Source organism: Scardinius erythrophthalmus, assembly GCF_964197995.2.
Source record: "Scardinius erythrophthalmus genome assembly, chromosome: 22".
NCBI lineage: Eukaryota > Metazoa > Chordata > Actinopteri > Cypriniformes > Leuciscidae > Scardinius > Scardinius erythrophthalmus.
The window spans coordinates 24,172,876-24,200,118 of NC_138242.1; the positions used below are offsets into that span (position 1 = coordinate 24,172,876).

Below are 27,243 nucleotides of genomic sequence, written 5' to 3' on the forward strand. Positions count from 1 at the left end.
CAATTAAGCACATAATCATACAGGATAGCAGAAGTAAAAGCTTCCCATATATTTTGCTATTGTTCTTCTGTCACCTGGAAATATGGTGAATACTAATGACATGTTTGATCCATGTCTGCTGTTGTTGTTAATCATTTTGCCTATTGCTTATGATATTATTAAAGTTGATATTATTATGTTGGGTCATAACTTGATAATAAATGTATAATAAGGGGCCTACAGCAAAACCAGTTGAGAACCACTAGTTAAGGATGTTTTGGAAGAGAATAAAATAGAATAAATCTAATATGACTCTATGCTGAAGATTTTCGAAACATGTCTGCAACCCACAGTAATTAAACTGTATTTCTCATCCCTCTCCTCTTACCTCCTCTAGTCTCCTCCTCTGCTCCTTTTGTTCCTCAATGCGTTTCTGTCTCTCGGCCAGTAGTTGGCGCTTGTGTTCCTCGTTCTGCTGCTGTTCTAGCTGTTGTCTTCTCAGGGCTTCGGAGCGCTCCTTATTGGCCAACTGCAGACGCAGGAAGTCCCGCCTCAGGGTCGACTCACCAGGAATGTTTATGATGGAGCTGTAAGGAAGACATTAAATAATCAAGACGTTAAGTAAATCACATCTCCACTATAACCACATGTACTTATGTGTGTGTGTGTGTGTGTGTGGGTGAGCGTAAAAGGTCTATGTACCTCGGCTCTCCTATGTCTCGCTCTTCCTCCTCCTCTTCACTTCCACTGTACTCGTATTCCGTCTCGTCTGGAAGAAGAAAAAAAGCACAGCATTGTAAGATGAAGGTTTTTAGGAATACAACTTTTAAGATTAAAGGCCGATTCATGTTGTAAGAAAAATTGTGTCACATATCCTAAAATATCCACATTCAAAAATTAGCAAATAAAACAAAAAAAGTTGACAAAAAATTGTTGTTTAATAGTGGTCACTCTCACTAATAATAATAAAGAAGAAATTATATTATAAACAATAATAAAATAAATATAATAAGTTAGAAAATTGCATCAAGGCAGTTTTTATATAAACCTTTTCAACGAATATTAGTAGAAATATAATTGTATTTTTTTTAAATAAACATTTAAACGCTAAAATTTCCTGACAGATTTATTCAAACATACATAATTTATATACAGTATATTCACTTACAGGTAAGAAATATAAAGAACATAGTGCATATCTTTAGCAAAATGCTCCTTATCTAGCTATGGACACTGAAGCTGTTTTAGTGATGTCTTTCTAATTACACGAGACATGCCGCATTTCAGTAAGTTGTTCAGTATCTTTCAACATACCTTCTGATGTTCATTCATGTTTATGTCTTGCTATAACTATTAAAGAGGGAGAGATGATTCACATGCCTGAGGCGCTACAGCGATCTGTCATGCCACATTAAAGAACTCCAAAAAGAGATGTATTGTTTGAAATTCAAGATCAAATTGACAGAATTTGAAAGCTGAGACTTTTCAAATCATATCAAAAGTAACAGTTGCAATTATTGGTAGGGTGTTGTGCTACAAATAATGGTTCCGTTCATGTAACGGATTAAGCTTGAGATTTAAGAATCAATATCGGTTCACAAAAACGAGGATTGATTAAAATCAATTCAATCTATTATTATAATTATTCAACCTAGCCCAAACAGAAACAAAGTAAACTCACCCCTCTCTCCTCTCTTCTTTTTGGTCCGGTCAATGTGGTCTTTGAGCTGAATTCGGACCTGTCTCTCGTTGGGGAGGTCTTTGATGAAGGGATGTTTCATGAGCTGTTCAGTGCTCGGTCTCTGATTGTGATTCTTCACTAAACAGCTTTCAATGAATGACTGGAACTTTTTAGACCTACATAGAATGACAGAATTGAGTTTCCCCCGTTTTGACGCTCAGGCCTCTTTATTATAATCATCACGTGTAGGTTTGAAGTGTATATTCAAAATGGCGTGGGGTTCAGGCATGCTTGACTCACCACTTCTTGGACTTGAGTCGGGGAGCTGGGTTTCTGGGTATGAGGAAAAGCGCACGCATGGGATGCATATCGCACAGCGCTGAGGAAACAGACAAGTGTGTGCATTTAGCAATCACTGTGTTCATATTAAATTTCATAGAAAATACACCCATCATGTGTTTAAAGTGCCTCTAATATACTTTACCAGATATTACCTTTCATGTAGTGTGTAATATAGCTGTTTGTGAATGTAAAAGTTCTGCAAGGTTTCAAAGGTCAATGTGAGCACTAAATGGAGTTATTGTCTCCCAAAAGAAAGAACAGATTCCTGAAACGAGTCGTCAGTAATTCCTTACTTCCTACTCGAACCTACGTAGGTTTGTAACAAATTTGCATAACGCCCATCTATAGCCTTCATTGGCTGAACGTCTATTTTGAACCACCCTCAAACACTGTAGTTACACAGGTGAAACTCGAAAAATTTGAATATTGTGCAAAAGTTTGCGTATTTCAGTAATTCAACTTAAAAGGTGAAACTAATATATTATATAGACTCATTACATGCAAAGTGAGATATTTCAAGCCTTTATTTGTTATAATTTTGATGATTATGGCATATAGCTTTTGAAAATCTTAAACATTTCTGAGATTTTGAATTTGAATTTAGGGTTTTCATAAGCTGTAAGCCATAATCATCAAAATTATAACAAATAAAGGCTTGAAATTTCTCACTTTGCATGTAATGAGTCTATATAATATATTAGTTTCACCTTTTAAGTTGAATTACTGAATTATTGAATTACAATATTCTAATTTTTCGAGTTCCACCTGTAGCTGAAACTGGAAGAGTTTGATACTGTAAAACCGACGTCATCGTTACGGTTCATATCACTGTGTATACAAGTGTTGAGGAAGCATCCAGAGCTGAAATTCAGATATGGTAATGGGCGTTTCATTTCCATCATGTAGACCAATCACAACAGACTGAGCCATCTGACCAATCAGAGCAGAGCAGGCTCTCTTAGAGACTGAATCCTTAATTGAACTGTTTCAGACACTGTGAGAAAAGAGGTGATGCTACAATGTAAATTATGAGAAAATCATATAGTTTTTTGACCTTGGATGCTTGTAAACCTATTGTAGGAGACCCCAAAACAATATCATAATAGGGGTACTTTAACATCATATTGCATTGTGTTAGACTTACGAGGGGCTCCTTCTGCCATTTCAATAGCCGTAATTCCCAACGACCACAGATCACTCTGTAAGAAAAAGGTGTTTTAGGATTTGTGCCTTAAGCCAAACAAGACCCCCACACTAAAGCAATCAGGTTCTGTGAGAAGAAAGTGACAGCGTAATTAAGAATCGCTTGAAATACCTTGAAGTCATATGTGGCGTCTGGATTCTCATCACAGGCTATGACCTCTGGAGCCATCCAATATGGTGTGCCAATAAAAGTGTTCCTCCTACCGACGGTGCGGTCCAACTGTGCACTCACACCAAAATCAACTGTAAAACACGCAATCACACACACACACAAACACACCGGGAAGATTTGGCCTTAATGTGTCTGCGTGCAGTAACGAGCAGAGAGGTCTTTGATGAAGTGCATTCTGCCATCTGCCTCTGTGCCACTCTTCCCTCCTCACCGCAGGCAGCGTTGTCATAGCAACCATCCGGAACTGTCTCCCAAACTCAAACAACTCAATGACAAGCCCTAATAACTCCAGAGGAGGGTCACAGGTTCCTCAACACAAAAACAAGCATACACAAACTAACATTGAGGGAGTTACGAGCTTCTCATAACTCAAAGTACTTACTGAAAAAGTAGCTAGATACAACATATCTACACTGAAGCCATTTAAAGGGGTAATATCTTGACTGTTAAATTATCAGTTCATTTAATTAAAAAAACAACAACAGTGTAGTATTTATCTGGCACAAACACAAGGACCTTAAATTATGTGACATCAAACTGAAAACATACACTACCGTTCAAAAGTTTGGGGTCAGTAAGATTTTTTTTTTTTTAAGAAATTATTCAGCAAGGATGCATTAAATTGATCAAAAGATACAAAGGCTTTTACATTGTTACTAAAAGAACCAAATCAGCATTAGAATGATTTCTGAAGGATCATGTGACAATGAAGACTGGAGTAATGATGCTGAAAGTTCAGCTTTGCCATAAAAATCACATTTTAAAATATATTACAATCGAAAATAGTTTTTAAATTGTAATAATATTTCACATTAAAATTTCTACTGTATTTTGATCAAATAAATGCAGCCTTGGTGAGCATAAGAGATTTCTTTCAAAAACAAAAATCTTATTGACCCAAAACTTTTTGTTGAAGTTTTTGATGAATATAGTTTCTCATTTAAATGAACAATGTTTGATTAATGCTTTTATCTCATTTGTAAGCTATTGCAAGATCAAATTTAGTTTAGTTAGCATTGTTGCTACTAGGGATGCACAATATATCGGCCGATATATGTACATTTTTATGTTATAGTTATCGGCCCGATAACAACATTTGGCCGATATATTAAAGCCGATAAATAATGAATTATTCAGATGCATGATGGTTTTAAATAGCTTGAACTATGATTAAAATCACTTCAAAAAGGAACATACAGTTAAGTGCAGTGCCAGTCTGTCATATAGGCTACATAAAATTATAATGAGAAACATTGGGATATGCCTTTTAAACAGCTTGGGATATGCCTTTTAATGGGAATTTTGTTTTTGAAATCAGGCTCTCAAAAATTTGGATCAGATTTATCTGCAAATATATCGGTTATCGGCTTTCAAATATAAAGAATTATCGCTTATCGACCAAAATGTTCATATCAGTGCATCCCTAATTGCTGCTTTTCCTTAGTTAAACCATTTTTTTGTATAAATAGCGCCAGTAGTATGTTCACACTGTAAATTCCAAAAAGAAAAGGTACAATTTAAATACCCAGATGACGCACTAATTTAACGAAAAAAAAAAAAGTGGAATGTTGGACACTTATTGCACTTAATTTTCCTAGCTTTCTATTCGTAGCAGAGGGGGAGTGGCTATCAGACTGCAATGCTGAATGGCAGAATGACCTTCTAACATTTATAAACTAGATGGTATATAATGTACATTGTGTTTTTGTGTTACAGCTGTCAGGGGCGTGAACTCACCAAGTTTGACTTCCGCATTTTCTGTGAGCAAAACGTTTTGACCTTTGATGTCACGATGGATGACTTTATGCTGATGCAAGTGGGTCAGACCCTATCAAAACCAGATGAAGAGGTTAAATTTAACTGGAGAAGATCAAATGAGGGACCCATCAGAAATAACACATCTGGAAGCTAATAAGTTTTCTAGTGGTCCAGAATACACACACACATACACACACACTCACCCTGAGGATCTCTCTGCAAATGTAGGCAGTCCACTCCTCCTTTAGAGAGTTCCCTTTGGTGTTCTTTATCAGGTCCGTTACTGAACCGGCACCACAAAACTCCATCACCAACTACAGACACAGCACCCCAACAAAATTAGGATAAAATCTAATAAGCCACAAGAATGATAAAAATGCTAGGGCGCTGTCACACATACAGACTTTGTAATAAATTTAAAAGCATTATTTCCATTTAGAGGTCATGTGTGACGTGAACAGGAACTGATGTTGAAATACTGGCTAATCAGCTCTCTCTCTCTCTCTTTCTCTCTCTCTCTATAAACTAACAATCAATATTTTCTGGATTTTGAATTGAAGTCACTGTGGGGATTCAGCTGTTATCTTTTCCTCTCTCTTTACATTTACATAATATTATTTAATATCCTCTGAAATTAAATTTGAGGACAAAGCAAGGGTGTCAAATACCATAGATGATTTGAGGAACAAAATTTGATAAAATAAAAAATACATTTGAGCTATAAAGTTCTTTATTTTTTACTTTTTTTTAGCTACATCAGAACACAAGTGGCAGAACCGGTGTTTTATTTAGACACCGCATTTAACACTCACACTCACAAATTCACGCTTTTTAGCGGAACTAGGTCTATAAGTGACACAACTGTCCCAGGGCAACTTCATTTTCCCACTTCAGTTTAAATGCCAAGATAGAAGGGTACAATAAGAAGTATTAGTGGTTAAAAAGGGGGAATTTCACAACTGTGTCCAGAGAAAAAGATTTGACACAATAATAAAATAAAAAACTTCAAGCCAAGCAGTTTCTTTTTTCCCTTTTAGCCCTACTTTAATATAGAGTTTTAGTAAGTGGCAGTGGCATACAAACTTCTAAACCCAGTTGTGTTTTTACTTCTTTGCCTTTACATTTTCTCCCAAGACATTCATAAAAAGAGCCCTGTTCTCATTAGGGGCCCCTGGGGCACAATAAAAGTCAATAAATGTAATTCATGAGCAGAATATGATGTTATTTCTGAAACACCGATTGGTTTTGAATGCTCTCTTGAGCCAGCCTTCAGATGGGTCTAAATATGTTTGGCCTCTGGGACTCTCCAAAGTCACGACTGCTGAGTTGGCAACACTGTTTTTGTCTCTAAGGGAAATCCTTCTTGCAAAGACCCCCAATGAAGGCTGGTTGTGCTGACAGAGGCTCTTGTGCAAATAAATGTCTTCAGTGTCGCATTTATTTTTATGTTGCTGGGCAAAAAGAACGACACAGCTCACCACAAAGGAAATGAGGCTGGCAGTCTGCATTCAATGGTAAAAACACCAAGGCCTCGGCACCTCTGTACAGAGTGTGAACACTGCGTTTCTGACTGAGAATTCGGTAACCGTTACCAGGGATGAGGAAGGTATTTTGAGGCTTTAGCTTCTTAAGTAACAAAATACTAATTGAATGCACATTTGTGGTCTTATTTCAGGTTTACTTTTCTGTTACTTAGGTCGATAGCTTTGTGGGCAGTGCTTCGACAAGTAGTTCACTTCCTGTCTTCACTATACCTCAAAGGTAAAAAATAGTACTTTTTTTTTTTTTTTTTTGTCATGCTGCACTACCTATGAATGACAAATCTACATTGTTTTGAAAACAGCTAAACTACTGACACACTACTGAAAATGAAAATAAAAGTTTGTTCTTTTATTATTATTATTAAAATGTAGTTAACATCATTACATTTAGCTATCTACTCCTTAACATCGTACTGTACTACATAGAAAATCAATGAAACAATCACACACTGAATAACCCTGATTCTTTTCGCCTACTACTGGTGAAGACTGACCCAGAGCTGGTCATCCATGCCAGGTGGGTTCTTCTTGACGAAGGCACCATAGTAGGTGGCGATGTTGCGATGGTGGGAGTATTTTTTCAGCATGTTGATCTCAGCTTTGATCTCCTCCTCCTCATCCTGTCAAATAAAACAGACAACACTTATGCAAATATCATGCATCTTGGTCTGTGAGCAAGTCATTGTCAGGAAATAGCCCCATTTGTGTTCTACAGTGTGATATACTACTGCATATAATTAACAGTAAAAGTACATCATTTGTATTACTGTTATTTTTCAAGGCGAAGTGTGTACTTTCTGTGCCACTAGCAACAACTAATTGTGGATAAAATGATTGTTTTCTAACAGGTTTCCTCAAACAGTGTGTCATTCACCATCCAAACAGAAAGCCCCGCCCCAAACTCATCCCATTGGTTGAGTCTGTTGCTATGCAGGCTGGTTGGAATTCTCAGACAAAAGCAATGGTTTGACAATGCTTGACAGAATACAAATGGCTTACTTATAGTCATAGTTAATAGTATTTTAACATAAAAAACTTCAGAATATCAGTGTAATGGGTTATTGAATAAAAACTATACAAAAGATAATATTTTAATATATGTTAATATCGTTTTTATTCATATTTTAAAAGTTTTGGGTCAGTGAATTTTTTTCAAAAGAAATGAATACTGTAATGTACTGTATTAATCTGTAATGTAACAAAAGACTTTGGCTTTTTTACATTCATCACAGAATCCAGGGAAAAATTGAACAGTTTCCAGAAAAATGTTAAGAAGCACAATGATACAATGATAATAATAAAGACATTTAAAGCATATTAGGATGATTTCAAAAGGATCATGTGACACTGAGGACTGGAGTAATGATGCTGAAAATTCAGCTTTGACGTCACAGGAATAACTTACATATAAAATATACTCAAATTTTATTTTAAATTGTAATAATATTTCACAATACCACTGTTTGTAATATTACAAATATAAATATATATAATATATATTTTCTCTATAAGCAAATAAATGCAGCCTTAGTGAGTATAAGAGACTTTAATAAAATATTTTAGAAGTCAATATTTAGCTTGTAATGAAATTTAAAAAAATCTTTACAATTAAAATATTCCAATATGCTTGATGCATTTGAAAATCCCATGATTGACTAATAATCTGAATATTGAGGGAATGATGTGTGTCCCTATGTTGGTCCTTCAACGTCTATGGTGGTTAAAGACCCGGTACTATGTTTTTGTAATTTCAAATGACTTGATAAAGAGAGTTACAAATGTCACTGAGAATGACCCATTCATGTTTGTGTGTGTTTGAATGACATCATGCACAAAAGGCAAGTGTGAAAGTGTAAAAGTCAAACTGAAACTGTCATGGCCTGCACCGCTTGCGCTCTTACCCCTGTGACATCCATGACCTTGATAGCAGCGAGCTGGCCTGTCTTGACGTGGCGTCCCTGAAGAGAGAAAGAAAGGAGAGAGGAAATATAATTTACAAGTATCATACTAACATCATGCCAGCATTATTGAACGTGTGGTAATGAGATCTATCTGTGGCAGAAGAATAGGTTGACGTAAGCCTCTCTGGCAGGCACCATCCTTACGTAATAGCAGAGAAAGAAAAAAAAAAAAACACTCACTTCCTAAAATGATTGAAACAGTCCCAAAAACCTGTGTGAATGATCTCGGGCTCTTGGCTGTGCCATTTTATGTTTGTGATTGTGTGTGTGTGTGTTACAATGCCACCAGATGACAACTCTGTTTGGATTGGATGAACCTCCAAAAGCGTTATGCAAGTTGGACCGTTGCGCTGTTATGGAGGAACTGAAGGAATGTGGAAATGGAAATCACTGTCACGGGTCTCCCCCAATTCCCTCCTGTTTACCTGTTAAGTTCCTCACTTCCCCTGAGCTCAATTTCATTTCATAACCAGAATGAGGGAAACAGACACCGTGGACACAGATCATCTGCACGCACAGCAGGTCCTGAGTTTCGGGACAATAGCAGGAGATACCGCAGCAGATCTGAGCAGAAGTGAATTCATCTGAATGGCAGAATCACCCAGTGTGTGCTCTTCAGAATGAATTATGCACACTTCATCTCCTCACCCAACACACTCCCACCGCTTTGATTCTGAGCAGAGATGTTTTAGCGAGAGAAGGAGGGAAGGAGCGAAAAAAGGTGGGAAACAGAAAGAAGGACATGAGGAGAGAGCGTCATACAAGTCTCATCAGTGCTCATTAACAACTTCAACCTCTACTGAGTGGAGAAACCCAGACAAACCCCATGGCTTATAAAAATAAGAAGAGAAGGGAACTTTCGACATTTTATCAAACACAGACACTCGTAGGAGCCATGGTTTGAATATGTCTTTACTTGATCCCAATTTGAGCGTCTAATAATTCGATTTTTACTAGTTGTCGACAGATATATCGCCACGGCTGAAATTGAACATTTTTTAATTATTGGCATCGACCGATAAGTGTCACAATCGAGACTTAGTAGTATAGTATAAATCTGTTTATTTAGGTACATTTTTTCAAGTTCAAATTAAATCCTAATTTAGTAAATATTACACAAAATAAACATAAATTGGACTGCAGCATGTGTTATTTACTAACATTAAATAAAAAAGCGTAATATATTATATATATCAGCTTACATATCAGCCACAATTCTCTCTAAAACAGGGGTTCCCACATTTTTTTACAGCCAAATTTCTTAGACGTTAAACATTTACTTGAAGTACCCCCTGAGATTTTAAGTTAATATTTCAATGGTGTAATAAAAATGAAATGCTGTACACATCCCTATGAAATTATGCAAATGTGAATGTAAAAAAAGCAAAACTAGCACGTTTTGCCTTTCCTAAATGCATGTAAAAGGGGGGGTGAAATGCTATTTCATGCATACTGAGTTTTTTACACTGTTCAAGAGTTGGATTCACATGCTAAACATGGACAAAGTTTCAAAAATTTAATTGCACGTTTGAAGGAGTATTTCTGTGCCAAAAATTGTCCTTCCGGTTTGTCTCAAGTTTCGGAAAGTTTTTTTGTGACGTCAGATGTAACGGAATTTCCTAATATGGGTCCTAAGGGCACTTCTCCGGTAAGGTCGCGGGCGCGCGCGCATCCGTAGACCAGAGAAAGAGAGCGAAAGCAGTTCGCCATCAAAGCGCCCTGCCCGGCTTTTGGGAAGTCAATGTCACCAAAGAAGTGTGTTTTTGGTTGCCAGGGCAAGACAACCCTGCACAGATTCCCAAAGAACCCGGCGTTAAGGGACCAGTGGATGGAGTTTGTTTTTTCAGAACATCAACGGAGGTTGTGCAAGACTGTTTGTTCCCTGCATTTCGACGATGATTGTTTTATAAACAAAGCCCAGATCGACGGATTTGCAGATCGTCTAATGCTTAAGGATCGAGCAGTCACAATGATAAAGGTTCGGTGAGTAAAACTGCTTCTAATCTATTGTCTCTGTGTGTTGTTACTGGCGCGGCGCGTTAGCACAGCTTTAGCTTCGCCCACACGGCCCGCCTCCAGCCGCTCGTTTTTTTCCGGAAAGACTCGGTACTTCCTATCTTTCTTAATATAATATAATAAAACTAAAGACTTTTTGGAGATATGAAGGATGCAATACTACTCTATAGGTACTCAAGATTAACAGGAGATTGAGTGAAAATGAGCATTTCACCCCCCCTTTAAACTCACAGCGCTTGCAAAGCTGGAGTTTGTGAGAACATTTAGTACTGAGCCACTCTGAAAACACAGTATATGGGATGCTTACTCGACCAAAATTTCAGCCAGTTAATCGCCGAAAAAAAAAAAAACTTGTGGCAAAGTCATGTAAGTCCTTGTGTTAATTACAGTATGTCGAGCAGGAAATCGACCTCAAATATGGCTTATCATTTGAAACATGCAAGTAGCAACTTTACATGGTTGCTCGCTCTAACGTTAACCTAGATAAATGTGTACTATTATTAGGCACATATCCAAGTGTTTGTGCAGAGTGGAAGATAATGTATAGCACACTTACAGCATGACATGGAGGCACTGGTGGAATCACTTGCAATTTTTCCTGATAACAGCGGAAACAACTTAAAATACTCCGTATTTTAGGTCATATAGATAAGAGTAACATCATTCGAAACTGTAAAGGTTTCTACTGTATAACCCCCAGGGGGTCAGTGGTGCTTGTCATGCTATGCGTCTTAAAGGGATAGTTCACCCAAAAATAAAAATTCTGTCATCCTTTACTCTAACTCATACAGGTTTAGGACAACATGAGAGAAAAGATATGGCTTGGAAGGGGTGAAGCTTTTGAACTGGAAAGACATGCTGACTAGACAAAAACGTTGGCTAATTTGGATACATCTGTGACAGAACACATAAGCCAATCATCATAATAATACAACCGACTAATTGTAATAAATTATGCTGGCATATTAGTGAATCAGATGTGTGGACATGTTGAATGGGTGCATGTGTGATGGATTTGAGCTCTGCAGCTCCACGTCTCTCCTGATGAGAAGATTCACATGGCCGACTGCTAACTGGAAAAACCATCTGGCATCCTGACAGAGATTAACTGAAAAGTTCTGGAGCCCCGACGTGTAAGATAAGACTGTCCTCAACCGCCATAAGCCATAATAAAGCCAGGCACAAATGTGCCGACCATGCAATATTAGTGATACAAATAAGTACAGTATGTTCAGAATGAAATATTAACATACTGCATTAACATATATGCCGCATAGTGTCCACTATTTTTAGAAACAAAATGCAAAACAGTATGCAACGAAAACCGTTTCAAACTGTTGTTACATGACGACATTACATTTCATGTTACATTTTGAAAATAAATATGGTTATTTTGATAAATACGATTTTGCAGTTTTATGCAAAAATGTCTTACACTTTGACAGTTTTTTTTTTATATATATTAAAAGATTAAAATGTACATATAATAAAAACTCAAGCCTTGAGTCCACCAAAGGACACTTTTTTTCTTATTTTTTTTTACCCAGCCGTCCAATCACAGTGGAGGAGAGGGGGGTGGGGGGGCAAATACCAATCCAACCAACTATATATGCGGGTAATATCGTACCGTGAGTTCAGTATCGCGATTTGTATCAAATTGTGACATGAGTGTTTTGTTATGCCCCTAGTGGACGCACGGCCTAAAACTTTTTCAGGTAAGATCTTATTAAATTAAAGTAAAAGTAATGAGTAAACAAAGAGAAGTTAAAAATGGAAATTATTATTAAGTCGATTGCTATACATCATGAAGTGCACTCTACTGTAGTGTACATCTGCAGGAGGTAATCTGGGTACTTCCATACACATGTATACTGTACAGCATTACACAGTTTCAACAAAGTCATAGGAAGTTTTATACTTAAAAAGATTAGTTTTGTCATGCACATTTTGCAGCTTTTTTTTTTTGTAGCCTAAGTGTGATGGATGCAAATGCTTTTAGAAGCCAAACAGATAAGCACACTATGTGGTCACAGAACCCATCTAATCTAGACTGGCAGCTGAAATGTATACTGAGGTCTGTTCCTATTATATCTGAAATGACTGCAAATGGCTATCGGAGAGCTTGGGATAGTAATGCATTGTAACTGTAGACGCAAAATGTTGTCAGGAAGACATTGCTGTGCGGTTTCATCATCACGGCTGCTATTGGCTACACTCAACAATCCAATCATGAGAATTAAGACAGTGTCTGCTGGAAGGTAGGGAAGCCAAACAACTGCAATGACAGTCATATATATTGTATAAGCTGTGAAAACAGAACCATTATTATTATTGTACACTCAGGATCAGGAAGTTATTTGTCACTGCAAGACTGGTGTATGTTTGTACCGCTTAACGGTAGACACAGGGTGCCAGTGCGAAGAAAAAAAAAGAAAAGCACAACGCACCACTTCCTCTCCGTAGCCTAGCAACAGGCCTGGAAGGCGGAGGAGGTTTGTGATTTTCACACTTTTCTACAAGCTCCTCTTGTTCCTGAGACATGTGACCTAGCATGACCCTCTCAGCTAAGTCTCTGTGAGAGCTTTTGAGGGGCCAGAATCTCCTCACTCATCTTCCATTCAGAGAACAGCCTTCAAAAGACCACATGCCCTGCAGTCACTTAAGGAATGCAGGAAGTTGGTGTTTTATTTAGAACCTCATTGTGGAAACTTCCTTATTTAACCATAAGCTCTGTGTTTATCTTATAATTCATGGGTGAGAAGAACATGCTAAGGCACCACTGAAAATGTCAAACCAGATGTTTGGGAACTTTAACATGAAATGTGCTGCTATAATGCTAGGGTGTTGTGGGTGGTTGCCAGGGAGTTGGTATGTGGTTGCTGAGATGTTTTGAGTTAGAGATGTGCATAAATCAACAAGTCGGTGGTTTGTCTGAATGACTAAGGCTGGGTAAAATAATATTGATTTCTCGATTTTAAATCGATTCTCAAACCTCAAGAATCCATCTTTCATCTAGGGATGCACAATACAGTAATATTATTTTTATATTTATATAAAAATAATATTACTAAAGAGTAAAAATTTACTCTAGAGAGTAGCATTTTGCTAAATATATGCACTGTATTTCATATTCATTGTACTTTTAATTTACCTGTTCTTCAATATTTAATGTGTTTGAATAAATCTGTCATGTTTTTATGACAGCCACCATTAAAAAAAATTATATATAAAAAAAAGCGAGTAGAAACAATTAAAAACATATTTTGTAATTAAAAACATTATTTAAAAAAAAAATATTGTGTAATTTAAATGTAAGTAGTGTACAAATCAGTTAATTTGAACCATTAATATTATAGTGATGTACCAACTGGGGTTCCCTGTATAGTTTACAAAATCAGTTTAAAAACATTACCTTGATGAAATTTAAATGTACTGTATCTGATAGGGCCAATTAATCGATATCGATTGAAATTTAATAGAAATCGAATCGCAAGCTTGTGAATTGAAATCGAATCAAATTTGTGTCAATGCCCAGCCCTATGAACGACTAGGTTTCTGGTTCACCTGAGCCTAACTGGTTGTGTTTCTTATGGGTGTTTACAAGGGTAGCAACATTTCCAGAAACTTTCCAGAATTTTTGGGAACTTGAGGATTTTTTTTTTTTTTTCTGAAAATTTCCCAGAAATGTTCTGTGAAATCGGTCAACTGAAATCTGCAGATTGGTTGTGACTTTCGGCAACTAGCATCGACTCGTCTAGACTGTAAATCGAGGCAAAAATTTGTGTAGTGTATTCCAGCCTGAAACGGAGCAGAATGCAGGGGGTCTTGAGACAATATTAGAAGTTAAACTATTTTTAACTTGACATGCCATCTCAAAAATGCAATGCTCAGAGGCCAAAGATGTCAGTTTTAATGTAGTGACGGTGCGTTAAAGCAAAGGGGAATGAATTTAAAATACTTTTCAGAGGGGGTTTTACAGTGAAAACGGTCTAAAAACTAAAACACTACTGCTGAAAACAATCAAAAAAGAAATCTAGATGAAATGGTCACCTCGCTTACCTCATCAACAAGCCACATAATCTGAGTTATCATCCAAGTAGAAGTTGCTAAAGGTGGTATCAGTGATTTCAGGCCCAAAAATATTTTTATCACATTCATCTAATCTTTCCTAACGATCCGCTAGCTGCCCGCCCCATAAGCATGCCGTCAAAAAAAACGCGTCTCTGTAGGCAGCCTAGGCTCTGAGATCTGCACACAAAAACAAATGGTTTAGCCAAACACTCAAAACCAAAACAAATAGTGTTCCAACCAATCACCGACAGGGGGAGGGTGTTGTGAGGTTTTGTGCCAGCTTTTTCTTCAGCTCTGACTTCGCGTGCAGCCGTGCACGAGCACAAAACCTCACAACACCCTCCCCCTGTCGGTGATTGGTTGGAACACTATTTGTTTTGGTTTTGAGTGGTTGGTGAAACCATTTGTTTTTGTGTGCAGATCTCAGAGCCTAGGCTGCCTACAGAGACGCGGTTTTTTGACGGCATGCTTATGGGGCGGGCAGCTAGCGGATCGTTAGGAAAGAGTAGATGAATGTGATAAAAATATTTTTGGGTCTGAAATCACTGATACCACCTTTAAATGTCGGAATTCAAAGGAAAAACCTTTATTACTTTCTTCCATGTAAGAAATTTATTGCAGAATGTCAAAGCTGCTCTTTTCCAATACAGTGAATAAAATGCCAATGACTGTCAAGCAAGATCATTGAATTGTGAATTAAATTTCAGCTTCTTCCTCACACAAAGCTATCAAATGCTTTCAGAAGACTTGAAATATATCGTCCAATTTTATGATGATCCATTTTGTAGCCTGAGAACCACTAAAATCTTAAAAAGCACCTAACTCACAAGCTTTACTAAAAGTGCCTTCATTTTATTTTTTTCCTTCAAAGCAGATTTCTCTCAAAAGCAGTGTCATGTGAGTGGGAGATGAGCGGTCCCAGTGCTAGTGCTGCACATCCTGACCCAGAACCTATTTCTTCTAATACAGGGCACGCTTTTAATGGATTTCTGAATCTCCCAAGATGGCACCCCACCAGAGCAAGGTCTGTGTGGGACTTTCTGCAGGGACTCAGAGCAAATCAAACTCCTGCATTTCCTTTAAAGTCAGCATGAAATGAAATTTTCTAATTGGATGTTATAGATAAAAATATAACAATAAAAATAATCAACCTCGCAATGTTTTACTTCCAAATGTCAGCTGGACCTTCTGGTGAAAATAATAGACTTCTCTCTGGTGATGACTTTTTCCCAGTCATTTAGTCCGCTTAAACCTCATCTCTGCAAGCAACAGACACATCTCAAAATCCAATCATCAAACGATAAATAGAAACAACATTTTTTCTTTTCCGATAATCCATTACACTCGGATGCATGTCACAATACGCAGAAAGAATAAATAAATCTTTCACTACCTCAGTTTTACCGTGACTAATGATTGGTCTACCTGCATCTAGTCAAATAAAATGATCAATACTTTCTTGCAGGCCAGTGAGGACGTAAACTCTGACCCTTGGACTAATTATCGCGATTAATCGCATCCAAAATAAAAGTTTGTTTTTACATAATACATGTGTGTGTACGGTGTATAATTATTTTCTATATATAAATACACACACATGCATGTATAAATTTAAGAAATATTTGCATGTATATACTGTGTATATATATTTATATTATATATAATTTATATTATATATAAATAACACATTTTTTTAAATATATATATATGCATGTGTGTGTATTTATATATAGAAAATAATTATACTCTGTACACAGACATAAATTATGTAAACACAAACTTTTATTTTGGATGCGATTAATCGCGATTAATCGTTTGACAGCCCTAATAATAACAATAAGAAGAAAACTCCGCAACCGTCTCTCTTTCAAAGTTGACCCAAATTGACAGATCCGGAGGCTGAGTAATGTGAATATGAGGCCCTATTTCCAGAATCTCAATTACAGTACAAAAAAAGCAGCACATTAAGATGAACAGAGATGCGGAAACATGCTGCTAGAGACCTACGGAGTGAGGCAGAAGACATCTGTTTAACAAGACTGACTAAAAAAAGAAAAAGGTTTTGCTACGGACCAGCACATCTGAGCTTCTAAACAACTTAGTTCTAAAGAAATTACACACAATTTATCCAAGACGCTCCAGACACCGTGAAATTAGAATTGGGTAGTGCAGTTGATTTAGCTAAATAATGCTGCCCAGATGGAAGCCTGAGGACCTTTTCTGTAAAATGTGCGTTGTTAATTGGCATTACGTCAGTAGGGTAAAAAATGTGTTTTTAATATTCAATTTAATAAAAAGAAAAAACACTAACACAGAAAAAGGTTCAAGGGGTCATATGATGATATTTTCCTTTTCCTTTAGTGTGTAATGTAACTGTGCATGTATGCGATCTGCAAAGTTACAAAGCTCTTAGTCTCCAACAGAGAATACTGATCCTGATCTGCCTAAAACACCTCGATACAAAGTCCAGTTATTACTTCCTCAAACGTCTACATCACAATGTGAAATATTAGCATAACGCACACCCAAAAGCAGAATGACGACGAGGCTTCAGTAAATTGTAGTGCTGATGACGTGTTTGAATGCGAAAGCAAATCCCATTTGTTGGGCCTTCAGAAAAACAGATGAAATTAGGAATCAGAAGTTACATTTATTTGTAAAGCTGTTCCTGAACATTGAAATCAGCATATTTCAGACAGACTGGCAATATGTGAAAAATGAACTTTCAAAATAGCATTATATTAACCCTTTAAATACTTACACTACCGTTGAAAAGTCTGGGGTGAGAAGAGTTTTTAAAGTTTTTTAAAAAGAAGTCTCTTATGCTCACCAATTTAATATATTTTAAAACGCAATTTATTCCTGTGATGGATAAGCCTTCAGAAATTATTTTAATATGCCGTTTTGCGGCTCATGAAACATTATCAGCAATTACAATCAAACATATTTTTGTGGAAACCGTGATGCATTTTGTCAGGATTCTTCAAAACTATTCAAAGGATTCTTCAGAAAGTTCCAAACAAAAGCATTTTTTGAAATAGAAAATCTTTTGTAACATTATAAATATCTACACTCTCACTTTTAATCAATGTAATATATCCATTGGACTGAATAAAATCTTATTGACTTTTGAAATGTAGAGTATATTTTTACTTATTAAACAAATATGAACAAACTTTTAAAATCAGTGACTGCGGAAAAAATATAATATGTCTGAACTGACATTACAAATCCACTAGCTCACTGAATTAGCATAAATAGAAATGTAATATTCATCCATTACATTCATAAAGATAAGTAATGACTGATTACACATTAACAAGAAAAAAAAATAATAATAAATGAAAGAATTCACATAACGAAGCAATTCAAATCAATAGTCTCAAAAGGGGAGGCTTGTCATTTCATATCTAAAAAAGTCAAGAAGAATGTCATGGTTGGCAAAAGAAAAACTATTCATCAATGCATAAATACCATGATGATTCGTAATTTCGCTGCCTCTATTCTTTCTTTTACATTAAACATTCAGTCAATCACGGCTGATTGTGACTTCACCAAAGCCACCAGAATGTTATCTACAAAATGTCTAATTAATTTGGTTAAAAAACTACTTCGATTACACATATATGCCTGCTGTTCTAAATAATATCTGAATTATGAAAGATGTCAGGAGCATTCGCTTGTGCTTTTGAAAAAACTCCCACACGTAAATGAGCAAGTGTGTTTTATATTCATTTTATATTTGGACCGACTGATTAGCCCACGCAAATCCGGTTCACGAACATCACAGACTGTGTGCTTTCTTGTTGGCTCACCAACAGACAGAAATTTACCTTTACAAGGTAAATTAAAAAACGAATGCAAACTAAAGTAAGCGATTTATAGAGGCTCTCTTTGCTTGAGCAAACTATGCAGGACAGAGGGAATGTTTGGGAAACATGTTTGCCAAGGAAAGCATGACTATTACTATTGCTCACACTATTACTAAGTGTTAATATCCGATGAGTAACTAACTGTTTTTGAGTAAAAAGAGGACGGATCACAGGGCTTCTTCAGTTTATAGGTCATTTGCACTTTGCATATCGCCACCTACTGGACTGGACTGATTTTTTTCTTTGTTTATTTCCTTTTTTCTTTCTCATCTCTTTATTCCCTTTCCAAATTTTAAAAAAGGACTTATTTGCCTTTTTTAGTAGCCAATAGGCTTTACTTTTTAGTCAATGGCAGTCGGAATTGACAGGGCCATTCTCAGTCAGAAGAGCATTTGATTGGACAAAAATCTGTGTAGTGCAGGATGAGTTATAAATATTTTTTTAGGCTCCTGAAGAGAAGGATTTGATATATAAAATGCAGATATCTGCTAAAAGCGTCAATGATTAGAAGTACACTAGCACATAAATGGTCATAAAGCTAACATACTTGTCACAAAACTTTTTGATAAAGACCAAGATCCTAAAATAACTCTGAAATCACACTGAAAACATGCTTTATAAGCAGAGGAATTCTTGTTAATGGTATAAGCACATTAATAAATGACAGTACATTGAGGCCCTATTTCAGTATTGCGAAATACAGTGCCTTTTTATTTTTCTCCTTTCTTCACGCCATATATCTCTTGCACTCTCATTAACACATGCTAACTATACACGAAGGGTGCCTGTTTGATTTGAATCTTTTGCTGTGACGCAAGTCTCATTTTCTGTAAAAAGGAGATGAAATGCATCACAATATTGAATATTCCCATCATGTGAGACTAAAAGAAACAACATCTAGCACCTGATAGGATCTGACCCCTCCATACACCTTCACAAGTGGGCGACACCTCAGAAATCACACCTCCTACTGGTTTTCTCAGTATACCGACTGCACTCACACAGAGAGCTCAATGTCAGCCCAAAAACTTCTGCAAACTGCGGCTTTCCTCTGAGGATTCTAGAGTGATAATTACACAACCACATCCTCTTTCACTTTTTACATTCGTCTAATAACTCAATATGTGATCCTGGATCACAAAACCAGTCACAAATAGCACTGGTATATTTGTGGCAAAAGCCAACAATACATTGTATGGTCCAAAATTATCGATTTTTATTTTATGGCAAAAATCATTAGGATGTTAAGTAAAGATCTTGTTCCATGAAGATATTTAGTACATTTCCTACCGTAAATATAAAACATTTATTTGTGTGAGTGAATGCAGCACAATCGCAAACATACTGTAAATGGACAACTTTAAAGGCGATTTCTCAATGTTTAGATTTTTTTGCACCCTCAGATTCCAGATTTTCAAATAGTTGTATCTCAGCCAAATATTTCCTATCATAACAAACCAAACTTATTTATTCAGCTTCCAGATAATGTTCTACAGCTTCTCAATTTCAGAAAATTCGCGTCTGTGTTGCACATCACCACGTATCACACATGACCAGAGTCGCCCAATAGTGAGCCTACGTGGTGACGTGCAACACAGACGCGCTACGCTTAAACACTACATAAAAAGACTCGAGGTTCAGAGAGAAGGAAATGAAAAGTGGAATAAAGTCGCTATTTTTGTTCTCGTCGCTTTATAAACTTAAGATTGAGCCACTGGAGTCACTTGGACTATATTAACGATGTCTTTAATACATTTTCTGGGCCAGCAAGTTATAGTGTCCATAAGCCTATGGAGGAGTGAGACAGCACTCAGATTTAATCAAAAATATCTTAATTTGTGTTCCGAAGATGAACGAAAGTCTTACGGGGTTGGAACAACATGAGGGTGGGTAATTACTGACAGAATTTTCATTTTTGGGTGAACTAACCCTTTAATTCATCAATGAAATGTTTCTTGAGAAGCAAATCAGCATATTAAAATGATTTCTGAAGGATCGTGTGACACTGAATACTGGAGTAATAATGCTGAAAATGCAGCTTTGCATCACAGGAATAATAATTCATAAAACAGTTATTTTAAATTGTAATATTTCACAATATTACAGTTTTACTATATTTTTCATAGAATGAATGCGGCCTTGGTGAGCATAAGCAAAAAAACAAACAAACAAAAACATTTGAATGGTAGTGTACAATGAAAATTAATTGGGATTGACAGTCAAGCCCCCAAAAAGAGAACTAAGCACAATTACAAAATGGTAAAGAAGTCCATTCTACTAGTGCACTTTATTTGAAATCGTCTGAAGCAATATACCCTTCTGTGAGGTAGAGATTGAAATTTAAGTTATTTACTGAAAAATCTTGGTACAAAATCATTAGCCATCAAAATTCACATTTAAATACATACAGATGTGACTGAAATTTCATAGCTGCAGTGGAGAGGATGGCATAATTTGAATCATTTCTCCTTGTTAGCTATCATATGGCTTCAGAAGAGCTGAAATATAGCATACGAGTATGTACGCATGTATGGCCTAATTTTAAGGTGCTCATTTATCATTTTCACAGCATCAGTTCGCATTTGTTTCATCATACAAAAAGGAGCAGCATGAATATTCTACCACTTCCTTTTGCTTTTCACAGAAGAAAGAAAGTCACATGGGTTTAGAATGACGAGGATGAGCAAATAATGACATGATTTAAATTTTTTTGTGGGGAAACTAATCCTTTAAAAGTACTGCATTATGACAGCAGGTTAGATTGACAGACTGCTTAACTGCTCGTACATCACTGCTCCAGGCTTTAGATTCGTTTTTTTTTTTTATCTCTGATCGGTGATCTCTCTATTAAAAAAAACAGATCAATAGTATTTTCCTTTTGGCATGCATCAATCACACCCAAATTAGCAGTCTGATCGCTGTGGATGAAGACCAAAGGAGTGCCTTTTCACCTTCAAATCAAAAAAAGAAACACCAAACTAAAGAACTTAAAAGTTCAAGCATGCCAACCTGTCCAGAGCATATCAGACTGTACGAAACGCAACACAATGACCGTCTGCAACAAAAACCTGATATTTTCATTCATGTTGTTTGCATACCTACAAATCACCCTGTCCAAAACTTCACCTAAAGGCTGGCCCACACTAAAAGATTTGACCAAGACAGCACAACACACAATAACAGACTGTGAACACAAGAAATCTCGCAAAATCTCTCGCGGCCAAACGTGACTCCAGAGTAAACAAACATGGCGGAGAACGGGCAAGAAGAAACAGCGATAACTGCTTTTTACAGAATATTCGCAGAAGAAATAATGAATAAATAAATAAAGTCGTATTATGCTTCCGTCAGCTCACTTTCTGATTAGGTATCGTTTCGTTCCACGAGACTATCTACGCGTGTACGTTTGTCCTCGTGGTTCCCTCACACGACAGGATTTCTGATCGGAAATATTCAACATGTTGGGATAGCATATTTATCATTAGTGATCGGTGCGGCCCTGACGTCCTTCCAAGCAGATTCAATCACTCTTAACACACATCACACCACTGATATATCTGATAAGATAATCTGTAGAACCATCAATATAATCAGGACTTAAGATAGGATTGTCTGAAGGGGAGAAATCGGTCTAAAATCGATCTTGTAGTGTGTGGGTGCCTTGAATCTCTTTTCAATTGAAAAATCGGACTTATGCACGGTAGATTTTGAGCAGGTAATGGAAGTGGGCGAAGATCTTTCAGTGAAATGGCAAGTAGAATAAGAAAACACGAGTCTTGACATGTCTGGACATACCACACATATAACGCAAGACCTGCTGAGGCACTAACAGGTAAGTGCAGATCTATGAGAGAAAACACTGAGGCAAACAGCTGAGAGAAAAGCTAAACAGGCTTTATCTACCCAATCGACCATATCATACTGTATCTTACTTATAGTACAACATTAAATCATTATTTACCTTATATACTTGTCCGTAGGTCCCATTTCCCACAAGCTCCACCAGCTCAAAAATGCCCGCAGGGTCCTGAGGGGGAAAATAACAGAAGAGGAGATTAGCTTGCATTATCCTGTCATTGAACATCAAGGACAATCACACATACTGTATACACTGAGATCATCAAAAATGCTGATACTGCAGTCATTAGACCTAACAAAGTGTGCAGATTATAGTTAAATATCTGGTTTACACACTGAACATAAAAACCTATTAAGGTATCTAGTGAGCTAAAGCCAGAAAATAAATATTGAGGCGAACGATTTCCTGAAAACCAAAACTTAATTTCTGTTTTCATATCTCAAAGCACATAATGTTCTCAGGTACCTATAATCCAGGAACATTCTGCCTTATTGGAAATGTCGGCAATCGTGACTGACTTTGAAATTATTAAAGATATTTTAAGCACAAGAACCAATAATATCTACCTGACTGTGTCGTTTCTATTTAAAAGTGATGGCAAACCACATTATGCAGTGGTGGGAATGTAAAAAGCCAACACGACTGAAATCAAATCACTCTTGCGTGTCATTTTCATTTAATAACACTACGGCAGTTATCAAAGCTGTCAGAGTTCAATTCAGCTCCAACGAGCATGATTCTCGTGAAAATAAGCACAACCAATAAATAATGCAATACACCTAGAACAATAAGCAAGACATGTTGCCATGGTAATCTGACAATAGCTGCCATTCATGTCACCAGAGGAGTAATTTATGAAATATGGTTCAGTGACTTCGCAAATACACACAACAGCTTAAAACGAAATGAGGCGATGAAGCTGGTGGAAAATGAAGGATGAATTCAGGTTCATTTAAATGGATGTAGGTTTATTTTGATAAAGTTACTGAATGGGATATTCAGAAAGGACAAGCTGTAACAAAAATACAAATGTTTTTTTTGGATACTACAATGACTCTTGAAGTAGGGCCGTAATGGACAAAAGGTCCAATTTATCACCCCTTATAGCAAAGCCTGTCTTGGGGTGCCATTAAGACACACTTGACCAATGAGAATCTTAGTGAGGCGGGTCCGATGTACTTTAGGAAACCCAATTCGTTTGTCTATTTATTTAGCACCATACAGGCTACCACAGTAGTTCCAAAGTGCTGTACATTGTAAGCAACCAAACAATAAGACAAAATATGAAAACATCCATGTACTAGGCTAATGTACTAAAACGCCAAAGAGTACAGATACGATTTTTAGCAGTCCTTAAAAACATTTAGAGTCAAGGCAGATCTAACATCCAATGGTACATCATTCCAAAATCTAGGACCAGCGACAGAGAAAGTATTCCGAGTATAACTGTCAAACATTCCAGCAGAGCTTTCTCGTGTACTCTAAATGCCAAGGTAAATTAATATGATAGTATCAAATGTGCAATTTGATCACCTTCTAAACAAATGATATTCTAGTAAAAGTAAATAGGCCTATCTAATCATTCGTTTCATACAACAAGATAAAGTTAAGAACTTTTCAGATAATATATAATGAATTAAGTTTAGATTTCCTACTCAATCAGTAAATAAACCTTAAAAAATGTTGTTGGATTTATTAAAATGAGTGAGAAAAAGATGCTATTAGCCATAAACAAACGTCAACATATATACTACCAATTTAAAGTTTGGGTCGGTAAGATCTTTTAATGTTTTTGGAAAAGTAAAGCAGTAACATTGTAGTATTTTATTACAATATAAAATAACTGATTTCTAATTTTAATATTTTTCAAAATGTTATTTATTCCTGTGATTGCAGAGTTGAATTACTCCAGTCTTCGGTGTAACGTGACATGAATCGACATGATCCTTCATTCGATTTTTACATTTTTGTGAAAACAGAATTTTTTTCCATGATTCTGTAATGAAAGTTCAAAAGAAAAGCATTTCTTATAAAACAGAAATCTTTCTGTGATATTATAAATGTCTTTACTGTCACTTTTGATCAACTTAATGTGCCCTTGATGAATAAAGGCATTCATTTTTTGACGCCAAACATTTAAACGGTAGTTTTTTGGGGATATTTTAACTGGAAAACAAGCCAAAATCTTGATTACAGAAAATGATTTTACCATCACTGCAGCATTAAACCACCGCTGTACTTTTTGTGCCACTTCTTAGTGTGTAGACTTAAGAATCAAAAGACTCAATACGACAGGTGCATTATGAATTGCAGCCAGAAGGAAGTACGCTGCCTTTGAATGCCCTGAAATAAACATGAACTTACAGTGAATTAAAAGGCATGCTAAAAGTGGAATGACTCAGTAGGAATCCGTTATAGTCAGCTCAGATTCTTTAAAAACAAGCGTGACTTCTAACACCCAGCCACAGAGTCAGCGTGGGAAGAATGAGGTCAGCACAAGCGCTCGGCGTTCGGACAGAGACACTCGACGTCACAGCTGCTGGTTGCGAGCGGAAACCTCAATTGCTCTGAAACTTGACAGAACATGAGCTTCCCAAAATGACACACCTGCATCGTCACTGTATCTTCAGGAACACCTTTTTCCTTTTAAAACAATAATAAACACTCACATTTCCATCTAACTTGAATCTTTGTCAGTGCATGTGCCTGAACTCGCATGGTACTCATTCCTGACCACAAACATTCAAAGCAATGTATAATTCACACACTGGGGAGAGAATATATGCTCACTATCTATTTTGGGATTGTTGTGAGCCTATTTTCCTTTTGAACAGACTGTTTTGCCTCCAAAACACAATTCCTACAGATGGACAGGCATGAGGAAGAAACTGCTGACCAAAATGAGCCAACCACATTCTGCTTACGGATGTAAAGATGGATGAAGTGGCGCATGTTTCTCCGGGCGTTCAGCAGTTTTAAATGATACACCATTACTTCTGCCAAATTGCAATTCAACTATTACAAGGAAATAACACAATGAGTCAGACTGTTTTTCAAGAAGCTAGTTCACATTTCTCATGGAAACGACACCTCAGGCGTCAGGCTAACATTGACAAAGCACACCGGCGGTACACAGCAGTGCAAATTTAGCACCCGCTTTTATATTTCCCCCCCATTTATTTTCTCTATAGGGATTTAAAAAAAACAGAGAGCTCAGAGGTGATTCACAACAAAAAAGTATCTGAAAATCTTGCAAATATAACAGAAAAAAACTTTTCAATATAAAACCATAAGACAATATATTTAATTATTTAAAAATATATAATTTATTAGTTTATTATAAGCACAAAATAATATTTCAATGTTTTTGAATGCAGCTTGACAAGTCTTCAGTGACAAGTCCTCAATTCTAGAAATCACTCTAATATGCTAATTTGGTATCACGAAACATTTATTATCATCAATGTTGAAAACACTGCCTCCTTGCCATTGTCCTTACCTCCAATATAAAACTACTATAAAACAATGTAAAATACAACATATTTGATGTTTTTCTCAAAACTGTTGTTTGATAGTGTAGTAATGTCATTCTTAACGCTTGGGATTCATGGGTAGTGTAGTTCTTTACTGGGAATTCAGCTATTCAGTTTTATAAAAATGCTATTGATGATATTATACGGTTTTATGGTTTCTACTGAATCTTACATCATTTAGTTCCCTTGGAGTTCATGGTAGGTCTGTGTTTTTGTTAAAAATGACATTTCTATATAGAGCAAATGAATAGAGCTTCTGGAACTCTACTGTTGAAGTATTGTATTTAAGCTACAATGCATGAATTACAGTGCCTAAGTATTCCCAACTTCCCGAAACACTTCACAGGGCGGAAATGCACTCCGCACAAGAACGCAAATTCAGATATGAGGGCTTGGCCCATGCAATGAGGGCGTGCAGTCTTTTGGTACATACTTGATGTGAATTACTCAAGTAAACCATAGAGTTCTCTTAAAGGAGAACTCCGGTCAATTTTAACATTGAGCTCATTTTTTTGTAAATTTGGAGTGCTGTCAATACAGAGAACAACGACAAAAATCGGTGTTGCCTACACCGTGTTATCCTCTTTTTAAAATTTGCACCCTGTTGACTTCAATGGGGCAAGTTTTAAACCTGCTTTTAGCCTCTTAACATCCTTGATGTGTCATTACAAGTGCCCAGCCATGTGAGTGATTCCTTCAGAGTGAACACGGGTGAATCTGACTGCAGTAGATGTGAAAGATATTAATAAATGTGATGTTATTTCAGCCAGCGCTCATACCTGTATTTACATCCTGTTTTCGGTCGAAGTCCATAGTAATCGATTGTCAAGTTCATGCGCGTGATCATAGGTAACTAAACCTATGCGTGTGAACTCGACAATCGATTACTATGGACTAAAACAGGATGTAAATACAGGTATGAGCGCTGGCTGAAATAACATCACTTTTATTAATATCTTTCACATCTACTGCAGTCAGATTCACCCGTGATCACTCTAAAGGAATCACTCACATGACCTGTGCACTTGTAATGACACATCAATGATGTTTAGAGGCTAAAAGCAGGTTTGGTACTTGCCCCATTGAAGTCAACAGGGTGCAAATTTTAAAAAGAGGATAACACGGTGTAGGCAACACCGATTTTTGTCGTTGTTCTCTGTACTGACAGCGCTCCAAATTTACACAAAAATGAGCTCAATGTTAAAATTGACCGGAGTTCTCCTTTAAATTGTCATTAAACCAGTATTTAGATTAT

At 36.6% G+C, this 27,243-nt stretch overlaps 1 protein-coding gene across 7 annotated transcripts in view; it reads right to left on the reverse strand.

Moving 5' to 3' along the window:
* Nucleotides 1-27,243, reverse strand: part of tnikb (TRAF2 and NCK interacting kinase b) — a 59,228-nt gene that overhangs the window by 25,177 nt on the left and 6,808 nt on the right. For all 7 annotated transcript variants that reach the window (XM_081353427.1, XM_081353426.1, XM_081353424.1 and 4 more), the window contains exons 2-12: nt 22,558-22,623; nt 8,578-8,634; nt 7,171-7,296; nt 5,339-5,449; nt 5,115-5,205; nt 3,318-3,448; nt 3,147-3,201; nt 1,961-2,039; nt 1,661-1,836; nt 682-748; nt 368-566 (exon numbers count right to left, since the gene is read on the reverse strand). In XM_081353427.1, the coding sequence (XP_081209553.1) occupies nt 368-566; nt 682-748; nt 1,661-1,836; nt 1,961-2,039; nt 3,147-3,201; nt 3,318-3,448; nt 5,115-5,205; nt 5,339-5,449; nt 7,171-7,296; nt 8,578-8,634; nt 22,558-22,623 (1,158 nt within the window). The remainder of the gene's footprint in view (nt 1-367; nt 567-681; nt 749-1,660; nt 1,837-1,960; nt 2,040-3,146; nt 3,202-3,317; nt 3,449-5,114; nt 5,206-5,338; nt 5,450-7,170; nt 7,297-8,577; nt 8,635-22,557; nt 22,624-27,243) is intronic.